The sequence below is a fragment of the Pristiophorus japonicus genome, chromosome 6 (assembly GCF_044704955.1).
Source record: "Pristiophorus japonicus isolate sPriJap1 chromosome 6, sPriJap1.hap1, whole genome shotgun sequence".
Classification (NCBI taxonomy): Eukaryota; Metazoa; Chordata; class Chondrichthyes; family Pristiophoridae; genus Pristiophorus; species Pristiophorus japonicus.
The window spans coordinates 267,161,929-267,184,950 of NC_091982.1; the positions used below are offsets into that span (position 1 = coordinate 267,161,929).

Sequence of the window (23,022 nt, forward strand, 5' to 3'; positions counted from 1 at the left end):
GCTGCCATGCTCCACCTCATAGTCAACAAGCTCGCCGCTGGAGTGGAACTAAACTACAGAAGCAGTGGGAACCTGTTCAACCTGCGCCGTCTCCAGATCAGGTCCAAGACCACCCCAACCTCTGTCGTCGAGCTACAGTATGCGGATGATGCCTGTGTCTGTGCACATACAGAGGCTGAACTCCAGGACATAGTCGACGTATTTACTGAGGCGTACAAAAGCAAGGGCCTTACGCTAAACATCAGTAAGACAAAGGTCCTCCACCAGCCTGTCCTCGCTGCACAGCACTGACCCCCAGTCATCAAGATCCACGGCCCAGCCCTGGACAACGTGGACCACTTCCCATATCTCGGGAGCCTCCTATCAACAAGAGCAGGCATCGACGACGAGATCCAACACCGCCTCCAGCGCGCCAGTGCAGCCTTCGGCCGCTTGAGGAAAAGAGTGTTTAAAGACCAGGCCCTCAAAACTGCCACCAAGCTCATGGTCTACAGGGCTGTAGTAATACCCGCCTTCCTGTATGGCTCAGAGACATGGACCATGTACAGTAGACACCTCAAGTCGCTGGAGAAATATTACCAACAATGTCTTCGCAAGATCCTACAAATCTCCTGGGAGTACATAGAAACATAGAAACATAGAAACATAGAAAATAGGTGCAGGAGCAAGCCATTCAGCCCTTCTAGCCTGCACCACCATTCAATGAGTTCATGGCTGAACATGAAACTTCAGTACCCCTTCCTGCTTTCTCGCCATAACCCTTGATCCCCCGAGTAGTAAGGACTTCATCTAACTCCCTTTTGAATATATTTAGTGAATTGGCCTCAACTACTTTCTGTGGTTCAGACGCACAAACATCAGCGTCCTTGTCCAGGCCAACATCCCCAGCATTGAAGCACTGACCACACTTGATCAGCTCCGCTGGGCAGGGCCACATTGTCCACATGCCAGACACGAGACTCCCAAAGCAAGCGCTCTACTCGGAGCTCCTTCACGGCAAATGAGCCAAAGGTGGGCAGAGGAAATGTTACAAGGACACCCTCAAAGCCTCCCTGATAAAGTGCGGCATCCCCAGACACCTGGGAGTCCCTGGCCCAAGATCGCCCTAAGTGGAGGCAGTGCATCCGGGAGGGCGCTGAGCACCTCGAGTCTCAATGCCGAGAGCATGCAGAAACCAAACACAGGCAGCGGAAAGAGCGTGCGGCAAACCAGTTCTACCCACCCCTTCCCTCAACGACTAACATAGAAACATAGACATAGAAAATAGGTGCAGGAGTAGGCCATTCGGCCCTTCGAGCCTGCACCGCCATTCAATGAGTTCATGGCTGAACATGCAACTTCAGTACCCCATTCCTGCTTTCTCACCTGTGACAGGGACTGTGGTTCTCGTATTGGACAGTTCAGTCACCTAAGAACTCACTTCAGGAGTGGAAGCAAGTCTTCCTCGACTCCGAGGAACTGCCTATGATGATGACTTTTCCCTCAACTTGGGTTTATGAAAATGAAGTAGCAATTTTTCTTTTAAAATTCCTTTGTTTCTCTGCTGCTCCTAGTTGTACCAAAATTCACAATGGCACCATAGGCAGTATCCTTGTAATGTTGGATTTCAGGTACAAAAACAAAATACTGCGCAAGATGGAAATCAAAATAAAAACAGAAAATGCTGGAAATGGTCAGCATGTCAGGCAGCATCTGTGGAGCGAGAAACAGAGTTAATGTTTCAGGTCAGTGATCATCATCGACCTGAAACTTTAACTGTGTTTCTCTCTCCACAGATGTTGCTTGACCTATCAAGTATTTCCAGCAGTTTCTGTTTTCATTTGTGTTTCAGGTACATTTGGCAAAGTTTTTCTCTGTGAGCTGGTTGTGGTGAAATTGTAAACCCACAGTCCCTGTAAACACATTTGGTGTTTTGCTCTACCTAGCTCACAGAGAAACTCTCTCATTGTTGAGGCAATGCAGATAGGATTTGACTCTAAATCTGCATCCTGTTTGCTCATCCAAACTTGATAATGCTTCACGTTGACCCTTGGAGTGTAAAAGAATTCCTTTCTCAATATTGACATTAATTCCCTGGATGAAATTAACAATATAAATAAAATAAAGAGAGTTTGTATTCCAGGAAGACTGCAGAAAAGCTGTCTCTAGATCTGAATACCAGTTTTTCTTTAATTGCAGGCCCTAAATGATGGATTTTTCTTAGAAAGTTATAAATGTGCCTACTGGAATTATTCCGTTTCACAATGGCTGACAGATGGATGTGATCCCGTGAACGAATCTAAAAATGAAACATATTTTTCATGCTCCTGTCAACATCTGACTAGCTTTGCAGTTCTCATGGTGAGAAGTCATTATCTTCAACTTTATTTTGTAACTAATAAGAACCGAGTAGTAATAATAGTACTGTGCTAAGGTGGGGCCATGCAGATCGCAAGTAACACATGCTCATCCACTTACCTGAAAGATTACACATAGACACATATGGTCATTTTGCATCATGTCAAGAACTGAGCATGGGATACGTTTCCTTTGTTCTTAGGTCCCAACTGCATATATTTTCATTATCTGAGCTATGTGTGCTCCTTATGTGAAGCCAATAATACATGCATCAGAGGGTCAGTGCCACAGACAGTGATTGCCATCATTTCAATTGTAGCTATATTATGCGTAAGTACTTTGTGTGCTTGCTATTCCATGAAAATAATTCAAGTTCACTCTAGTATGGAAGTGCCTTTGGTCCTCTCGCTGTGGCAGCAGTACTGCTAGTGGAAGGTAGCACATCCGCTGTGGACTTTTAACACGACCTAACAGGGGTGGGGGTGGGTGTGGGGGGTGCTGCTCACTGGCACTTTGATGATTAGGGCTAGTCATTTGGTGCTCCACAAATTGCAAGACAGTTACGGGGGAAATTAGTAAAATCACAGGCGATTGTGAGGGATGCTTTCATTGCAGTTCCAATTAATGTTTCCCCTCACCATCACTTAAGAACATAAGAACATAAGAAATAGGAGCAGGAGTGTACCATTTAGCCCCTCGAGCCTGCTCCACCATTTAATTCCACAGATTTACAATCCCCTGAGAGAAGAAATTCCTCCTCATTTCAGTTTTAAATGGGCGCCCCCTTATTCTGAGACTATGGGCACAATTTTCCCCAATCCCTTTTTTTGGCACACTTACCATAAATGCGGCGACTTTGCGCGCTGGAAACGGCGCCAGAAAAAGTGGCACCATCCTGCCCGCTCTGCCGAGTCTCCAGTGTCCCAGCATGGCGTTAGCTAGTGAAGTGGCGGGCGGAGCAACAGGCCAGCGCAGAAAGTACTGCCGGCAACTGCGCGCATGCGCAGTGAAGTCTGCGCGCATGCTCCGCACTCCCAGCGTGTCCTGTGGGCTGTGAGCAGGACCCGATGTTCACAGCCCCTATCCCCGGCCGAAGGGATGCCCCAATCTTCGCCGCACCCTATCCCTGGCCGAGTGGCCTCCCGCACCAGCCGGCCAGCCCGCTGACTTCCTGGGCTGAGGTCGGAATCCAGTTTTATTTTTTATTTATTGATGGTTGCGCTTGAGCGTTTTGATTGCGGGGGGAGGAGGAGAGTTTTGGGGGGGAGAAAGAGTGTTTTGATGGGGGGTGGGGGGGGGACTTTAAAAAAAAACTTGATTCTGTCATAAAGGTAGGACTTTTATTTTTTATTTGTTATTGATTGATTGCTTATTACTTTTTGTGGTTTGTTTAGTGCTTTACAGACTTGGTGCAGGTCCTCAGCTTCCTTCTATTTTTTATTTGTTATTGAATGTTTATTTTTGTGCTTTGTTTAGTGCTTTGTAAGTCTTGGTGCTTTAAATGTACTAACCTGCGCCGATTTCTTAACTGCCCGTAATGATTTTCAGAGCTGACCGCATACGCTGACCTAAGTCGATTTGGAGTAAATTTTAGCTAGCCAAAGTGGCATAAATTGCCAAAACTGGCGTAAGTATCTGGGAATGCCCCCTTTTGAAAAAATAACTGAACTAAAAATAATCGTACTTAACTGACTTACTCTGGAGCAAATTTTTTGGGAAAAATGGCATTTTTTAACTTAGGCCAGAAAAAACAACTTACTCCAAAAAAATTGATGCAAGTCATGGCCAAAATTGGGCCCTATGCCCCTAGTTTTAGTTTCCCTTATGAGTGGAAATATCCTCTCTGCATCCACCTTGTCGAGCCCCCTCATTATCTTATATGTTTCGATAAGATCATCATTCATTCTTCTGAACTCCAATAGGCCCAATCAACTCAACTTATCTTCATAAGTCAACGCCCCCATCTCAGGAATCAACCGAGTGAACCTTCTCTGAACAGCCTCCAATGCAAGTATATCCTTCCTTAAATATGGAAACCAAAACTGTACGCAGTACTCCAGGTGTGGCCTCGCCAATACCCTGTACAGTTGTAGCAGGACTTCTCTGCTTTTATACTCTATCCCCCTTGCAATAAAGGCCAACATTCCACTTGCCTTCCTGATTACTTGCTGTACCTGCATACTAACTTTTTGTGTTTCATGCACAAGGACCCTCAGGTCCCTCTGTACTGCAGCACTTTGCCATTTAAATTATAATTTGCTTTTCTATTTTTTCTGACAAAGTGGATATCCTCTCATTTTCCCACATTATATTTTTCAATTTTAATCAGCAGCACAATGGCACTGTTTAAAATAAGAATTTGAATGATTAAAGTGTCAGTCAGCAGAATGTATCTTTCTCAGATATGCAGCTATTACAATAACCAACTGCAAGCTTTGAAGTCCACGGAAAGGAAATGTGGGCATAACAGATGGCTGATCCACAACAACCGTTTACCGTCACTGCTGAAAATGAAAATCTACCCCATTGAGTAAAATCAGAGCATGGAACTGTGTGCCAAATATTTCACTCTCAGCATAACTTCTTCTAGTGGTCAACAAGCTATGTCTGCCATTTTATAGCATAGTTCTGGATTATGAGATCATTACAGTTAGTTCAGGTGCCTGCCTGGGGTCTTCTAGGTAACAAGTATCCCATTTCCTGTTTGTTAAGGTACTGAACCATTATTGTGGCTATGTGCTGATTGTGTCCTCGATCAGGTCAACATCCCCAGCATCGAAGCACTGACCACACTCGACCAGCTCTGTTGGGCAGCCCACATTGTTCGCATGCCTGACACAAGACTCCCAAAGCAAGCACGCTACTCGGAACTCTTAAACACAAGCGAGCCCCAGATGGGTAGAGGAAACATTTCAAGGACACCCTCAAAACCTCCTTGCTAAAATGCAACATCCCCACCGACACCTGCGAGTCCCTGGCCAAAGCCCACCCTAAGTGGAGGAAGAGCATCCAGGAGGGTGCTGAGCAGCTCGATTCTCGTCGCCAAAAGCATGTAGAAAGCAAGTGCAGGCAGCGGAGGGAGCGTGTGGCAAACCAGACTCCCCACCCACCCTTTCATTCAACGATTGTCTGTCCCACCTGTGACAGAGACTATAATTCCCGTATTGGACTGTTCAGTCGCCTTAGAACTCACTTTTAGAGTGGAAGCAAGTCTGCCTCGATTCCAAGGGATTGCCTATGATAATGATGATGATGATGATGATGATGATGAGGTATCTTAATTCTTGGTAGTCCGTCATATCCAACAAAGATGTTGATGTGCTAATCATCAATGGCATGAGTCTTCAAGTGGCTGTATAGGCCAATTCTGGTTGCAGATAGTCTCTTGCACACCAGACAAGGGAAGTTCGATGTGCCTGATGCTGACAGTACTGCCACCTGATGTCGTCTATCTCTAGTGTCCCGCAGGCATTGACATCGGCTTTCTTCGAAGGTCTGGCAGGCAATCCTCGTGACGGTTCGCCACTGGATTTTATTAGCTGCTGTATTCTTGAAGTCCTTTGGTCGGATGCCACAGTACTGGAGGTTAGCCTCGATACAATCTTTGTAGCGCTTGCGGGGGCGCCCCTGGTGTCTTCGGCCTTCACAGAGCTCGCCGTGTAGAAGCTGACGAGGGATCCTTGACTCATCCATGCGGATGACATGTCCAGCCCACCGGAACTGGGCTCGCCTGATCATCACCTCGATGCTAGTTGATTGTACTCTCTCCAGAACCTCAAAGTTTGACACCCGGTCTTGCCAGCGTATGTGGTGTATAGATCCGAGACTGCGCATATGGAAAGCTTCCAACTTTTTGATGTGATGCCTGTAGGGTGTCCAGGTCTCACATCCATAAAGGAGAGATGAGTGAACGACTGCTCTATACACCAACAGTTTAGTTGACAGTTAATTGTTTACCACGTTAAACTGCTCTTTATTAGATGTAGCAACATTCCTATTTGGTCAATAAATTAATAATTTTTTTCTCATATAAAGGTCTTTCAGATCTTAATAATCACAAGTTAGGGTATTTCTCCATACAGTTCTGAAGGAGTTGGAAATTAGTATAAAACAGTTGTTCAATCTAGCAATTCTCAATTGTCCAGTAGCACCATGGTTATGTTACTGGTCTTGTAATACAGAGGCCTAGATTAATGGTCCAGAGTACTTGGATTTAAATCCCACCACGCCAGCTGGGGAATTTAAATTCAGTTAATTAAATAAATCTGGAATAGAAAGCTAGTATTAGTAATGGTGATCGTGAAACTACTGTTGAAAAGCCCATTTGGTTCACAGCAATGTGGCTGACTCCTAACTGCTCTAGCAAAAACCGCTGTGAAAAACAATAATAAGAACAAAACTGGACAGACCACCCAGCATCGAACTAGGCACCGGCTTCGGACATACCAACGGCACACCCAGCCCAGTCGACCTTTCAAGGTTCTCCTCATTAACATCAAGGGACTTGTCAAAATTGGGAGAGCTGTCCCACAGACGAGTAAAGCAACAGCCTGCCATAATCAAACTCACAGAATCTTATCTTTCAGCCAATATCCCAGACATCACCATCACCAGAGGTAGCGGCACAGTGGTATACAGTCGGGAGGGAGTGCCCTGTGAGTCCTCAACATTGTCTCTAGACCCCATAAAGTCTCATGGCATCAGGTCAAATATGGGCAAGGAAACTGCCTGATGATTACCATCCTGATCAGGCCTCCCTCAGCTAATGAATCAGGACTCCTCCATGCTGAACACCACTTGGAAGAAGCACTGAGGGTAGCAAGGGCACAGAATTTACTCAGGGTGGGGGACCAAAAATGGCTCGGTAGCACCACAACTGACCGAGCTGGCGAGTCCTGAAGGATATAACTGCCAGACTGGGTCTGCGGCAGGTGGTGAGAGAACCCACTAGGGGGAAAACCTATTTGACCTCGTCCTCACCAATCTACCTGTCACAGATGCATCTGTCCATGACCGTATTGGTAGGAGTGACCACCACACAGTCATTGTGGAGATCAAGTCCCATCTTCACACTGAGGACACCCTCCATCATGTGTGGCACTACCACTGTGCTAAATGGCATAGATTCAGAACAGATCTAGCAGCTCAAAACTGGGCATCCATGAGGTGCTGTGGGCCATCAGCAGCAGAAGAATTGTCTTCCGCTACAATCGGTAACCTCATGGCCCAGCATATCCCTCACTCTACCATTACCTTTATGCCAGGGGACCAACCCTGGTTCAATGAGAAATACAGAAGAGCTCGCCAAGAGCTGCAGCAGGTGTACCTAAAAATGAGGTGCAATTATGGGAAGCTGCAACACATGCATGCTAAACAACGGAAGCAGCAAGCTATAGACTAGAGTTAGGTGATCCCACAACCAGTGGGATCAGATCAACTCCCTGTAGTCCTGCCACACCCAGTCATGAATGGCAGTGGACAATTAAACATTTAACAGGAGGAGGAGGCTCCATGAACATCCCCATAATGAGTGCAAAAGCCAATCTTCAGCCAGAGGTGCCTCCTCCTGAGGTCCCCAACACAAAAACAAGACTTTAGCCAATTCGATACACTCCATGTGATATCAAGAAGCAGCTGAACACACCGGATACAGCAAAGGCTATGGGGCCCGACTAAATTCTGCTATTTTGCTGAAGATTTATGCTCCAGAACTAGCCTCGTCTCTAGCCAAGCTGTTCCAGTACAGCTACAACACTGGCATCCAGCCAACAATATGGAAAACTGCCCAGGTATGTCCTGTCCACAAAAAGCAGGACAAATCCAATCCAGCCAATTACAACCCAATCAGTCTGCTCTCAACCATCAGCTAAGTGATGGAAGATGTTGTGTACAGTGCTGTCAAGCAGCACTTACTCACAATCATAGGCAGTCCCTCGAAATCGAGGAAGACTTTCTTCCACTCTAAAAATGAGTTCTCAGGTGACTGTACAGTCCAATACGGGAATTACAGTCTTTGTCACAGGTGGGACAGACAGTCATTGAAAGAAAGGGTGGGTGGGCAGTCTCGTTTGCCGCTCACTCCTTCTGTTGTCAATGCTTGTTTTCTGCATGCTGTCAGCGGCGAGACTCGAGGTGTTCAGCGCCCTAACGGATGCTGTTCCTTCACTGAGGGCGGTCTTGGGCCAAGGATTCCCAGGTGCCAGTCAGGATGCTGTATATCAAGGAGGCTTTGTGGGTGTCCTTGAAATGTTTCCTCTGCCCACCTGGGGCTTGCTTGCCGTGTAGGAATTTTGAATAGAGCGCTTGCTTTGGAAGTATCGTGTCAGGCATGCAGATGCTGTGGCCCGCCCAGCAGAGCTGGTTGAGTGTGGTCAGTGCTTTGATGTTGGGGATGTTGGCCTGATTGAGAACACTGACGTTGGTGCGTCGATCCTCCCAGTGGATTTTCAGGATCTTGCGGAGACAGCATTGGTGGTAATTCTCCAGTGCTTTAGGAAAGTCTTCGCTAGAATCCTCCTCAATCGTTTTCTCCCTGTGGCTGAAGAGCTCCTTCCAGAGTCGCAATTTGGATTCCGTCTACTGAGGAGTACAACGGACATGATCTTCACCACGCGACAACTACAAGAGAAATGCAGGGAACAGCACCAACCCTTGTACATGGCCTTCTTTGACCTCATAAAGGCCTTTGACACAGTCAACCTCAAGGGACTCCATTTTGGCTGCCCCCAAAAGTTTGTCACCATCCTCCGCCTGCTCCACAACGACATTCAAGCCATGATCCTGACCAACGGATCCACCACAGACCCAATCCACGTCCAGACCGGCGTCATTGCGCCAACGCTCTACTCACAAAAAACCTGCTTACTGCTGCTCAGTTTGGGTTCTGCCAGGCACACTTGCTCCAGACCTCATTACAGTCTAGGTCTAAACATGGACAAAAGAGCTGAATTCTAGTGGTGAGTTGAGAGTGACTGCCCTGAACATTAAGGCAGCATTTAACCGAGTGTGACATCAAGAAGCCCTAGTTGAAGTTAATGGGAATCAGGGGAGAACTCTCCACTGGCTGGAGTCATATCTGGCACAAAGGAAAATGATTGTGGTTGTTGGAGGTCAATCATCTCAGCCCCAGAACATCGCTGCAGGTGTTCCTCAGGGCAGTGATCGAGGCCCAACAATCTTCAGCTGCTTCATCAATGACTTTCCCACCATCATAAGGTCAGAAGTGGGGATGTTCACTGATGATTGCACAGTGCCCAGTTCCATTTGCAACTCCTCAGATAATGCAGCAGTCAGTGCCCACATGCAGCAAGACCTAGATAACATTCAGGCTTGGGCTGATAAGTGCCAAGTAACCTTTGTGACACACAAGTGGCAGGCAATGACCAACTCCAACAAGAGAGCATCTAAGCACCGGCCATTGACATTCATTACCATCGCCGAATCCCCCCACCATCAATATCCTGGGGATCACCATTGGCCAGAAACTTAACTGGACCAGCCACATAAATACTGTGGCGACAAGAGCAGGCCAGAGTCTGGGTATTCTGCGGCGAGTGTCTCACCTCCTACTTCCCAAAGCCTTTCCACCATCTATAAAGTCAGGAGTGTGAAGCCATACTCTCCACTTACCTGGATGAGTGCAGCTCCAACAACACTCAAGAAGCTTGACACCATCCAGGACAAATTAGCCCGCTTGATTGGAACCCCATCCACCATCTTAAACGTTCACTCCCTCCACCACCGGCACACCGTGGCTGCAGTGTGTATCAGCTAGAAGATGCACTGCAGCAACTCTCCAAGGCTTCTACAGCACCTCTCAAACCTGTGACATCTACCACCTAGAAGGACAAGGGTAGCAAACGCATTGGAACACCATCACCTGCAAGTGCCCCTCCAAGTCACACACCATCCTGACTTAGAAGTATATTGCTGTTCCTTCATCATTCCTGGATCAAAATCCTGGAACTCCCTCCCTAACAGCACTTTGGAGTACCTTCACAAGATGGACTGCAGCGGTTCAAGAAGGCAGCTAACCACCATCTTCTCAAGGGCAATTAGGGATGGGCAATAAATGCTGGCCTTGCCAGCGACGCCCACATCCCAGGAATGAATAAAAGAAAATTTAATTTGGTCTCACGTATCGATTGCTTTGACTGTTATGATAGTTAGTAATGAACTGCTAGTTTGAGGATAAGAATTAATTTTATTTAATTTTATTTAATTTTCCTTCCAGACTGTTAAGGCTAATACTTTACAATATTTAGACACAATTTCATATATTGGATGTGCATTATCCATTCTGGGATTACTGGCAACAATTATTGCACCAATATGGATGAAGTAAGGAACTTTAAATAATTTTTATTATTCACGTGAAATATGGATTGTCGTCGATAGAGAAATTTGTAATAAACAATATATGAGCAGCATAACCAGCTCACTAGAATTATTGTGGTCAATTTTGAAGTGACCGCTTCATCGGGTGGGATGGGTGATGGGGAGAGGCATGAACCATTTTCATAGTTGGGCCTCGTGAATTCCATCGGAAAACTGCTCAATTTTTGGTGCCACTTGCCAATTGAGAATGGCGGGAAATCCGGTGACTCCTCCTCAGAGCCCAGCCAGGCTAGGTAAATAAAGTGGATGTGATCAAGATTTGCTCATTGGGGGTGGGTGGATTTTTGTTGCCCCTCCTGATCCCACAATAATCATTTAAAAACCATCTTCTTACTGTTTACTGTGCAGCTTGCAATAGTCTTTATGGACCACTTGTTAGACCATTGAATGGGTGGGGCATGTTTGGTGGACACTCAGCCCATTGGTACTTGAAAATTCAATTGCAATCCTATTAACATTATAGAACCCCGATTTGGATGGACTTTTGGATGTTCTGCCTGTTTCTGGTAGGAGCCTGACCTGCCCATTTCAAGGCTCCTACCAAATTGGTAGTGAGCTGGATGTCAGTGGGAATAGGGCTCTAAGTGACGTGAAAATCGCCCCCATTAGGAATTATAACACTGGTTCCACAATACACAAGTGGAGCTGGACCTCAGTGTAACATATCACTTTAGTAAATGTACCACTGTAACGAGCAGTCTCAGCTGTTCTTGGGTATGCCAGCTTGTAATGTATAACAATGGCATGACGAAGAGTTAAAAATAACCTTAATTTAAATTTTTGTGGGTATGTCTTCTATTATTTCATGGAAGGGGACCCTCATGGATCCTTCTGCCTTCCCAGCTAACTGAAATCAAATGAAGATGAAGGGGCCAACTTTCCTTCCCTCGTGACTGGACATTAGTCAGGTGGAGCACACCCAAAATGTGCTCTGACTGACATTACCTGAACACACCTGGATTTCCGGGTTCAGGTCATTAGCCTAAGCCAGATGTTCCCCTGCCCTTTGTGCCTGGAAGCAGAGGCAGAAATCCTTACAGGTAATGGTTGCTGTTCCTTTGCCATGCTGTCTGAAAACAGCAGCCAGAAGACCTTGAGGGCAATCATGATTTCCAGCACCTGTAAAGAACAGGCATTTGTAAAGGAAGGTACCTCCTTCATATTGCCTACCCCTTTCAGATTCTCTGATCTGAAAGGAACTGGCAGCATGGTCTAAATCTCATATGTCCTCTTTTGTCTCACTTGCAAGGCACATGTGCGCTTCGCCCTATTCACCCTCCCGGATTCCCAGGAAATTCCAGGACAACATAAAAGGTGCAGGGATCCAGTATGACAGAGAAAGATGACATTAAACTTTTTCTACCTTTTTGCCAAACATTTTGAAATCATAAAAATAGAAAAATGCCTAACAAGACAATTTCTTGAGCACAAACTAATTCATTTCATTTTAAATCAAGGGAGTATCGTACCTCTGTGAATGGAAAACTTCAAATAAATCTATCAGTTGCACTTCTCGGGGTATACATCACCTTTTTATCTGGTGCAATAAGCAGTAGCTGGGCAAATGCTCCACCTGAAAAGAGTAATACACCAAATTCGAAGACCACCTCAAGTACAAATCCCTTCTGTACGGCATCAACATGGTTTTTACATTTCTTCCTTCTGGCTTCCTTTGCATGGATGTGTGTGCAGGGAATTGCATTGTATAGTTCGTATAATCGTCTTATTCAACAAATGGAGAGAAGCTATTTCGCTGCAGTGTCAGCAGGTGTGGCATGGGGTAAGTAGCTGATGCACCACTTTCATGTTAATTATATAACAGCTAAAAATGAGCATTTAGATGTAATTAGACTTCAGATTTGAAGGATCCAAAATGTTTGGCAATGGAATCTGGTTTAAATTTGAATAAAGAGTTAACTTCTAAAGTTTCTCTATCATTGACAGTTGGATCGAGGTACTAAGATAAATGATCAAAATGAATGGACCGAAAATCACGGACTGTGAGCTTGCCCTGTACCCTTCAGCTCAAAATATTTTTGCCCACAAAGTTGCTGAAAGTGCGAGCTGATAAAGGTGTAGCAAGGGAAACAAGGCAACTGGGACCTGAGTGATTCTCAGCAAAGTCTCTGTTTCTGAATCAGGATATAATGATTTACAGAATGATACAGCACAGAAGGAGAGCATCCGATCCATCGTGCTTGTGCTTGCTCTTTGATAGAGCTACAGCGCTGTAAATGTTTTTCCTCCAAGTTTTTATCCAATTCTCTTTTAAATCTGCTTCAACCACACTTTCCAGCAGTGCATTCCAGCTCACAACAACTCGCTGTGTAAGGAAATGTTTCCTCATGTCACTTCTGACTCTTTTACCTTAAACCTCTGTCCTCTGATAACTGACCCTTCTGCCACTGGAAACAGTTTCTTCTCATTTACTCTAATAAAACCATTCATGATTTTGAACACCTCTATCAAATCTCCTCTTAACCTTCGCTGTTCTGAAGCGAACAACTCCAACACTCCACATTACTGATGTCCCCCATCCCTGATCCCATTCTAGTAAATCTCCTCTGCATCCGCTCCAAGACCTTCACATTCTTCGTAAAGTGTGGTGCCCAGAATTGGACACAATACTCCAACTGGGGCCTAACCAGTATTTTGTAAAGGTTTAGCCTAACATCTGTTGTACATTATGCCACTATTCAGAAAGCTAAGGATCCCATATACTTTTTTAACAGCCTTCTCAACTTATCCTGCGACCTTCAAAGATCTGTGTACTTACACCCCCAGGTCTCTCTGTTCCAGCACCTCCTTTAAAATTGTACCATTTTGGTAATATTGGCTCTCTTCATTCTTCCTACGAAAATATATCGCTTCACACTTCTCTGTTAAATTTCATTTGCCATATCATCTGTAAACTTTGAAATTATGCCCAGTATACCCAAGTCCAGGTGATTAATATATATATAATAAAATTCATTATTATATATCTGGTGAGTTAGTAATGCTGCACCAATGAACTGATCCCTAACCTTCTCTCTTACAATTAATGAAAGAAAGACTTGCATTTATATAGCACCTTTCACAACCACCAGAGATCTCAAAATGCTTTACAGCCAATGAAGTACTTTTGAAGTAATGCTGTAATGTGGGAATTACAATTAATTATGCATTAACACACATTGCTTTTGTTATAACATGCTCTGAGTAATTTTGCTGCTTACTCAGAGAGAATTAATGGCTTTCCACAATTGCTCAGTATGTAAATAATCAGCAATGTGATTGTGATTGCACCAGTTTTAACCCTGCACGTTCTAACTCAGAGGCAACAACTCTAAGCCAAAGGTTCTTACAATTTAGTAGTTGGTGTATAACATGTGTTTATTTAGAAAACCGTTTATTTAGAAAACATAGAAAATAGGTGCAGGAGTAGGCCATTCGGCCCTTCGAGCCTGTACCACCATTCAATAAGATCATGGCTGATCATTCCCTCAGTACCCCTTTCCTGCTTTTTCTCCAGACCCCTTGATCCCATTAACCATAAGGGCCATATCTAACTCCCTCTTGAATATATCCAATGAACTGGCATCAACAACTCTCTGCGGCAGGGAATTCTACAGGTTAACAACTCTCTGAGTGAAGAAATTTCTCCTCATCTCAGTCCTAAATGGCCTACCCCTTATCCTAAGACTGTGTCCCCTGGTTCTGGACTTCCCCAACATCGGGAACATTCTACCCGCATCTAACCTGTCCCGTCCCGTTCGAATCTTGTATGTTTCTATGAGATCCCCTCTCATCCTTCTAAACTCCAGTGTATAAAGGCCCAGTTGATCCAGTCTCTCCTCATATGTCAGTCCAGCCATCCCTAGAATCAGTCTGGTGAACTTTCCCTGCACTCTCTCAATAGCAAGAATGTCCTTCTTCAGATTAGGAGACCAAAACTGAACACAATATTCCAGGTGAGGCCTCACCAAGGACCCGTACAACTGCAGTAAGACATCCCTGCTCCTATACTCAAATCCCCTAGCTATGAATGCCAACATACCATTTGCCTTCTTCACCGCCTGCTGTACCTGTATGCCAACTTTCAATGACTGATGAACCATGACAGCCAGGTCTCGTTGCACCTCCCCTTTTCCTAATCTGCCGCCATTCAGATAATATTCTGACTTTGCGTTTTTGCCCCCAAAGAGGATAACCTCACATTTATCCACATTATACTGCATCTGCCATGCATTTGCCCACTCACCAAACGTGTCCAAGTCACCCTGCAGCCTCTTAGCGTCCTCCTCACAGCTCACACTGCCACCCAGTTTAGTGTCATCTGCAAACTTGGAGATATTATACTCAATTCCTTCATCCAAATCATTGATGTATATTGTAAAGAGCTGAGGTCCCAGCACTGAGCCCTGCGGCACTCCACTAGTCACTGCCTGCCATTCTGAAAAGGAACCATTTATCCCGACTCTCTGCTTCCTGTCTGCCAACCAGTTATCTATCCACATCAGTACATTACCCCCAATACCATGTGCTATGATTTTGTGTGTGACCTTGTCAAAAGCCTTTTGAAAGTCTAAATACACCACATCCATTGGTTCTCCCTTGTCCACTCTTCTAGTTACATCCTCAAAAATTCCAGAAGATTTGTCAAGCATGATTTCCCCTTCATAAATCCATGCTGACTTGGACCGATCCTGTCTCTGCTTTCCAAGTGCGCTGCTATTTTATCCTTAATAATTGATTCCAACATTTTTCCCACTTCTGATGTCAGGCTAACCGGTCTATAATTACCCGCTTTCTCTCTCTCTCCCTTTTTAAAAAGTAGTGGTACATTAGCTACCCTCCAGTCCATAGGAACTGATCCAGAGTCGATAGATTGTTGGAAAATGATCACCAATGCATCCACTATTTCTAGGGCACCTTCCTTAAGTACTCTTGGATGCAGACTATCAGGCCCCAGGGATTTATCGGCCTTTAATCCCATCAATTTCCCTTACACAATTTCCCGCCTAATAAGGATATCATTCAGTTCCTCCTTCTCACTAGACCCTCGGTCCCCTAGTATTTCCGGAAGGTTATTTGTGTCTTCCTTCGTGAAGGCAGAACCAAAGTATTTGTTCAATTGGTCTGCCATTTCTTTGTTCCCCATTATAAATTCACCTGAATCTGACTGCAAGGGACCTACATTTGTCTTCACTAATCTTTTTCTCTTCACGTATCTATAGAAGCTTTCGCAGTCAGTTTTTATGTTCCCAGCAAACTTCTTCTCATACTCTATTTTCCCCCTCTTAATTAAACCCTTTGCCCCTCTCTGCTGAATTCTAAATTTCTCCCAGTCCTCAGGTTTGCTGCTTTTTCTGGCCAATTTGTCTGCCTCTTCCTTGGATTTAACACTATCCTTCATTTCCTTTGTTAGCCACGGTTGAGCCACCTTTCTGTTTTATTTTTACTCCAGACAGGGATGTACAATTGCTGAAGTTCATCCATGTGATCTTTAAATGTTTGCCATTGCCTGTCCACCGTTAACCCTTTAAATATCATTTGCCAGTCTAATCTAGCCAATTCACGCCTCAAACCATTGAAGTTACCTTTCCTTAAGTTTAGGACCCTAGTTTCTAAATTAACTGTGTCACTCTCCATCTTAATAAAGAATACTACCATGTTATGGGTCACTCTTCCCCAAGGGGCCTCGCACAACAAGATTGCTAATTAGTCCTTTCTCATTACACATCACCCAGTCTAGGATGGCCAGCTCCCGAGTTGGTTCCTCGACATATTGGTCTGTAAAACCATCCCTAATACACTCCAGGAAATCCTCCTCAACCACATTGCTACCAGTTTGGTTAGCCCAATCATGATCTAGATTAAAGTCACCCATGATAACTGCTGTACCTTTATTGCATGCATCCTTAATTTCTTGTATGATGTTGTTCCCAACCTTACTACTACTGTTTGGTGGTCTGTACACAACTCCCACTAGCATTTTCTGCCCCTTGGTATTCCGTAGCTCCACCCATACCGATTCCACATCATCCAAGCTAATGTCCTTTCTTACTATTGCATTAATTTCCTCTTTAACCAACAATGCCACCCCGCCTCCTTTTCCTTTCTGTCTATCCTTCCTAAATGTTGAATATCCCTGGATGTTGAGTTCCCAGCCTTGGTCACCCTGGAGCCATGTATCCGTGATGCCAATTGCATCATAGCCGTTAACTGTTATCTACGCAGTTAATTCGTCCACCTTATTCCGAATACTCCTCGCATTGAGGCACAGAGCCTTTAGGCTTGTCTTTCGAACAGACTTTGCCCCTTTAGAATTTTGCTTTAATGTGGCCCTTTTTGCTTTTTGCCTTAGGTTTCTCTGCCCTCCACTTTTACTTTTCTTCTTTCGATCTTTTGATTCTGCCCCCATTCTACTTCCCTCTGTCTCCCTGCATAGGTTCCCATCCCCCTGCCATATTAGTTTAACTCCTCCCCAACAGCACTAGTAAACACTCCCCCTAGGACATTGGATCCGGTCCAGCCCAGGTGCAGACCGTCCGGTTTGTACTGGTCCCACCTCCCCCAGAACCGGTTCCAATGTCCCAGGAATTTGAATTCCTCCCTTCTGCACCACTCCTCAAGCCACATATTCATCTGAGCTATCCTGCGATTCCTACTCTAACTAGCACGTGGCACTGGTAGCAATCCTGAAATTACTACTTTCGAGGTCCTACTTTTTAATTTAGCTCCTAGCTCCCTAAATTCGTCTTGTAGGACCGCATTCCATTTTTTACCTATATCGTTGGTATCTATATACATCATGACAACTGGCTGTTCACCCTCCATTTTCAGAATACCCTGCACCCGCTCCGAGACATCCTTGACCCTTACACCAGGGAGGCAACATACCATCTTGGAGTCTCAATTGCAGCCGCAGAAACGCCTATCTATTCCCCTTACAATTGAATCTCCTATCACTATCGCTCTCCCACTCTTTTTCCTGCCCTCCTGTGCAGCAGAGCCAGCCACGGTGCCATGAACTTGGCTGCTGCTGCCCTCCCCTGATTAGTCATCCCCCCAAACAATACCCAAAGCGGTGTATCTGTTTTGCAGGGGGATAACCGCAGGGGATCCCTGCACTACCTTCCTTGCACTGCTCTTCCTGCTGGTCACCCATTTATTATCTTGCTGTGTACCCTTTACCTGCGGTGTGACCAATCGCTAACCATGCTACTCACGTCATTCTCAGCATCGTGCATGCTCCAGAGTGAATCCACCCGCAGCTCCAGTTCCGCAATGCAGTTTGTCAGGAGCTGGAGGCGGATACACTTCCTGCACATGTAGTCATCAGGGACACTGGAAGCATCCCTGACTTCCCACATAGTACAGGAGGAGCATAACACGTGTCCGAGCTCTCCTACCATGACTTCACCCTTAGATTAACTTAATTTGCCAACAAGGCTAAAAGGTTACTTATTGATAAAGAAAAGAAAAAGAAAAACTACCCACCAATCACCAGCCAATCACTTACCCCATTGGCTGTGACGTCACCTTTCGATTTCTTTCTACTTTTTTGCCTTCTCTCCCTGCTGCAGCTGCACCAGCTGGGCCTCTTGTAGGCCTCCTTGATCTCCCCGCTCCGCCTCCGATGATGAACCATTGGGTTAATAATAAGAGCTTCCTCCAAAAGACCTAATAGTAAAGGCACCTTCAGTATTAAAACAGATTAGAAGGTCCCTGGTATGCAGTCAGTTCATCCCAACCGTGGCAACCATTGGCGGGAGGATCAGAGGTGGAGGGGGGAGTTTGCACTACACTGGCCTCGGTGCCTCTGGGCTGTGCCAGGGAGAGCAACAATCAGCCAGAGTTTTATCACTCATGATCACTATTCGTGATTGCAGCTGAAACATGAATGTAAATGGATATTGAGTGAAGTCATTTTTTGGGCTGATTTGAACAGCCTTCCAGCTCTCACTATCGAGCCTCACACATGATGAATGGACACTTAGGAGAATTTTGGAAAGCTGCCAGTACCTGTGGAACTGAGACACAGCAAGAAGTCAGGAGAGGCAGAAAGAAAACTAAAAATATAGTAAAATAAGTCCAGAAAATAATTAAATATTAAAAGAGAAAAGTGGTGAAGGGGGGGAGGGTTAAAGTGATGTCTCTACATTGGTGAGGATGTGCTGTCACAGACTGTTGGAACGGGATTGAGGTCAAGACTCTAAACTCAAGCAAGAAACAGCTGGATGCTGTAATGCTGGATGCTGACGGGTTGGTATTCTGGAACAAGAGATTAAATGGGCCAAAGGAATCTTCATCCCACCGTTTCTTGTGATTCTGTGATTTCAAACTCTTATTCAGCAGGTGTTCCATTGTTAGCTGAAAGCTTTACTTGGTAATTTCATTGAGACTTTTAATCTTCAGTAAGTGTTATGCAGTGTTTTTTCCCCCATTTTACTTTAGTCTTTGAATTCACTGTTCTCCTTGGCCAATGAAGTAAGATGGTTCATTCTACAGCCACCTTTAGTGATACCATCATTGGTGTTGCTGAGCCAGTGCACTAGGAGACACGTAGAAGGATTGTTTGCATCAGAGAGATGGAAATTAAGGCTGACTAGTTATCATATTTAATATATATTAATGATATTGGGCCGGAAATTGATACAGGCCAAGGCCCGCCCAAGCATGTCCAAAGGACCGCCGATGGCCGTTGAGAGACCGGGCGGTACTTTGCCAGGAAAATTCCTCTAAAAGTGAGGGCAGTACCGCCCGGCAGCAAAATAACGGCTTACGCCGTCAATCTGGGCGAGAACTCTCAATCTCGGCGGCAAAAGAGCTTGCAGCCCAAGTGCCGCTGAGGATGGAGTCGGACCCAGGGAGAGTGGAAGACCTGAAAATAAAAATCATTACAAATAAAACCCCACTAGAACACCTTCAGGGGACCCCATCCAGGTAAGTCGCTGTAAAAAAAGAATTTTAAATATGTTCACTAAACTTTTTTTGCAGGTCTTCATATTTACAATTGGGATTAGACCTGGCTCCACGCGGAGGTCTTTCCCCCTGCTGGTGCCAACTCCCGCCCGCACCAATCTGGTAGCTCGGCCTGCCGAAAGGCATTTCCACTACTTGGCCGCCAGCAGGCCGTTACGTGCGATACTCCCCTCCCAAGAGGAAACTGGCACAGAGCGGAGACCGGAGGCAAAACTCGACGGCAGTGGGCAGTAAGGCCACCAATACCGGGGTCTTAGACTTGGGTGTACAGGGCACAATTTCAAAACTTGCAGATGACACAATACTTGGAAGTATAGTGAACAGTGAGGAGGATAGTGATAGACTTCAGGAAGACATAGACAGGCTGGTGGAATGCGCGAACATGTGGCAGATGAAATTTAACGCAGAAAAGTGCGAAATGATACATTTTGGTAGGAAGAACAAGGAGAAGTAATATAAACTAAAGGGTACAATTCTAAAGCGGGTGCAGGAACAGAGAGACCTCGGGGTATATGTTCACAAATCATTGAAGGTGGCAGGACAGGTTGAGAAAGCAGTTAAAAACGCTTACGGGATCCTGGGCTTCATAAATAGAGGCATAGAGTAGAAAAGCAAGGAAATTATGATGAACCTGTATAAAACATTGGTTCGACCTCAACTGGAGTATTGTGTTCAATTCTGGGCAACGTACTTTAGGAAGGATGTGAAGGCCTTAGAGAGGGTGCAGAAAAGATTTACAAGAATGGTTCCAGGGATGAGGGACTTCAGCTATGTGGATAGACTGGAGAAGCTGGGGTTGTTCTCCTTAGAGCAGAGAAAGTTGAGAGGAGATTTGATCGAGGTGTTCAAAATCATGAGGGGTCTGGATAGAGTAAATAGGGAGAAACTGTTCTCATTGGCAGAAGGGTCGAGAACCAGAGGACACAGATTTAAGGTGATTGGCAGAAAAACCAAAGGCGATATGAGGAAAAACTTTTTTTATGCAGTGAGTGGTTAGGATCTGGAATTCATGGCCTGAAAGGGAAGTGAAGGCATGGGGAATTGGATAAGTATCTGAAGGAAAAAAATTGCAGGACTACGGGGAAAGGGCGAGGGAGTGGGACTAGCTGAGGCGCTGTTGCAGAGAGCCAGCACAGGCTCGACGGGCTGAATGGCCTCCTTCAGTGCTGTAACCATTCTATGATTCTAGGATTGTGATCTTAGTAACTCCAGGCTAGTGTGGTACAAATCTCTATCCAACAATTCCTGCTAGAACTGTATGTGTGTGTGCATTAGCTGAGGGCAGGGTTAGATTGCTCTCATGTTGACTAGCTAGTTGACACTCCAGATTCACCGATAAAGAATGCCATTTGGGTAACAATACTGGAGGAACTAGTATAATTTGCCACCTTCTTGAAAGAAATAACTAGGGAGAAAAATAAAGAGTTGATGGTCTCCAGGAATAGCGCAAAATGATAAAAAAGCCTTGCTCCACTCACATTTTACTTCTATTATTTAGGTGCACCAGCTCTTACTGCAATTATAACAATTTCTGCGACAGAACCGACGCATACTTACAGACAAGAAAAGATGTGAGTGCAATAAAAAGTACCTTTTTGACTGATTATACCATATAATGGTGGTTAGCTAAGGAAAAGCCAGTCACAATCTCTTGAACTGTGGATGAATGCCAGTCCTTCACTTAAGGTTACTAAATCTAAATGTAAATTACTCCAGTGCCAGGGTCTGAAAGGAAAGTTGTTTCTCAGTTATTTTGGCAGAATTTCCGATCTCACCAAAGGTTAAAACAAGTAAGAGATGTTTCAGCTTATCTCACCAATTCCATTTCAAAAAGTGGCCATCTAAATTTTCCTCAGCAAAATGCCAGTTGACACTCACACATCTTAAAGAAAATGCAGTTAAGTCTCAGTTTGTCTATACACGTTCAAATTCTACTGCTGAAACCTGCAATGCTGTTTCTTTTTCCTGTTCTTGTTAGTTCACCTTCTGCTTCCCCATCTCCCACTGCCTCTCCTGTGTGTCTTCCCAGTAGCTGCAATTTGTCCACATGCACATTCAAACCTCATAGTGGGTGTTCCTTCTCATGTTGCATTTCTTTGGCACGGGTTAAGAAAGCGAATGGGATACTTTGCTTTGTAAATAGAGGCATTGAATACAAAAACAAGGAGGTCATGCTAAAGCTTTCCAAATCACTGGTTCGCACTCAGCTGGGGTATTGTGTACAATTCTAGGCTTCACACTTTAGGAAGGATATCAAGGTTTTTGTGACAGTACAGAGGAGGTTTATCAGGATGATATGAGTGATGAGGGACTTGAATTATGTGGCGAGATTGGAAAAGGTGGGATTGTTCTCCACACAGCAGAGAAGGGAGACCTAAAAGAGGTATTCAAAATTATGAGGGATTTTGATAGAGCAAGTGCAAAGCAGAGGAAAAAGAGTCAAAGACCTATATTTCGCCTCAGCTGTGGCTCAGTGGGCAGCACTTTCGCCTCTGAGTCAGAAGGTTGTGTGCTGAGGGAACACTGCACTGTTGGAGGTGCCGTCTTTCAGATGAGACGTTAAACCAGGGCTCCGTCTGCTCTCTCAGGTAAAAGATCCCATGGCACTATTTTGAAGAAGAGCAGGGGAGTTATCCTGGGTGTCCTGGCCAATATTTATCCCTCAGTCGACATAACAAAAAAACAGATTATCTGGTCATTATCACATTGCTGTTTGTGGGAGCTTGCTTGTGCACAAATTGTCTGCTGCATTTGCCACATTACAACAATGACTACACTCCAAAAGTAATTCATAGGCTGTAAAGCATTTTGAGAGGTCCGATGGTCGTGAAATCCATATAAATCCAAGTCTTTCTTTCTTTATATTGTTTTGTTTGCATTGCTTGGGGATTTTCAGGTTTTTCTCTGAGGTGGAGCACCTGTGCCTAGAGCAGCTGTAAACATACCACTCCCCTGGTATTCAGGTGGTCGTGATGTCACCATGACTCTGACCTTATTTACATAGGTTTCTGCTTGAATGAACCATTTCCCTCAGATAGTGGGCCTTATACTGTCCACCCAGCCCACCACACACATCCACTGATCTGAGATAGGGTTGGGAACAAAGTTCTGGATGTCCAAAACAGGTAAGTTTTGTTTTCCCAACAGATGCAGGAAAGGATTTTTTGTGGGGACTAGGGCCCTTATGGCTGTTTACCGTAACTGTTTTCAGTGACAGCACTATAAGGGCATGCAAACTGTAGAAAGTTGAAACATATAAGTGAAGGGTGAAACTGTCAATGCCATCTAAAACATCAGTTACTTCACTATTAAAGATGC

General features: G+C 45.0%; 1 protein-coding gene across 1 annotated transcript in view; it reads left to right on the forward strand.

Moving 5' to 3' along the window:
* LOC139266316 (adhesion G-protein coupled receptor G7-like) overlaps positions 1–23,022 on the forward strand; it is a 98,836-nt gene that overhangs the window by 69,962 nt on the left and 5,852 nt on the right. The window contains exons 9-12 of the mRNA XM_070884137.1: positions 2,179–2,340; positions 10,571–10,677; positions 12,192–12,514; positions 21,203–21,275. Coding sequence (XP_070740238.1) covers positions 2,179–2,340; positions 10,571–10,677; positions 12,192–12,514; positions 21,203–21,275 — 665 coding nt within the window. The remainder of the gene's footprint in view (positions 1–2,178; positions 2,341–10,570; positions 10,678–12,191; positions 12,515–21,202; positions 21,276–23,022) is intronic.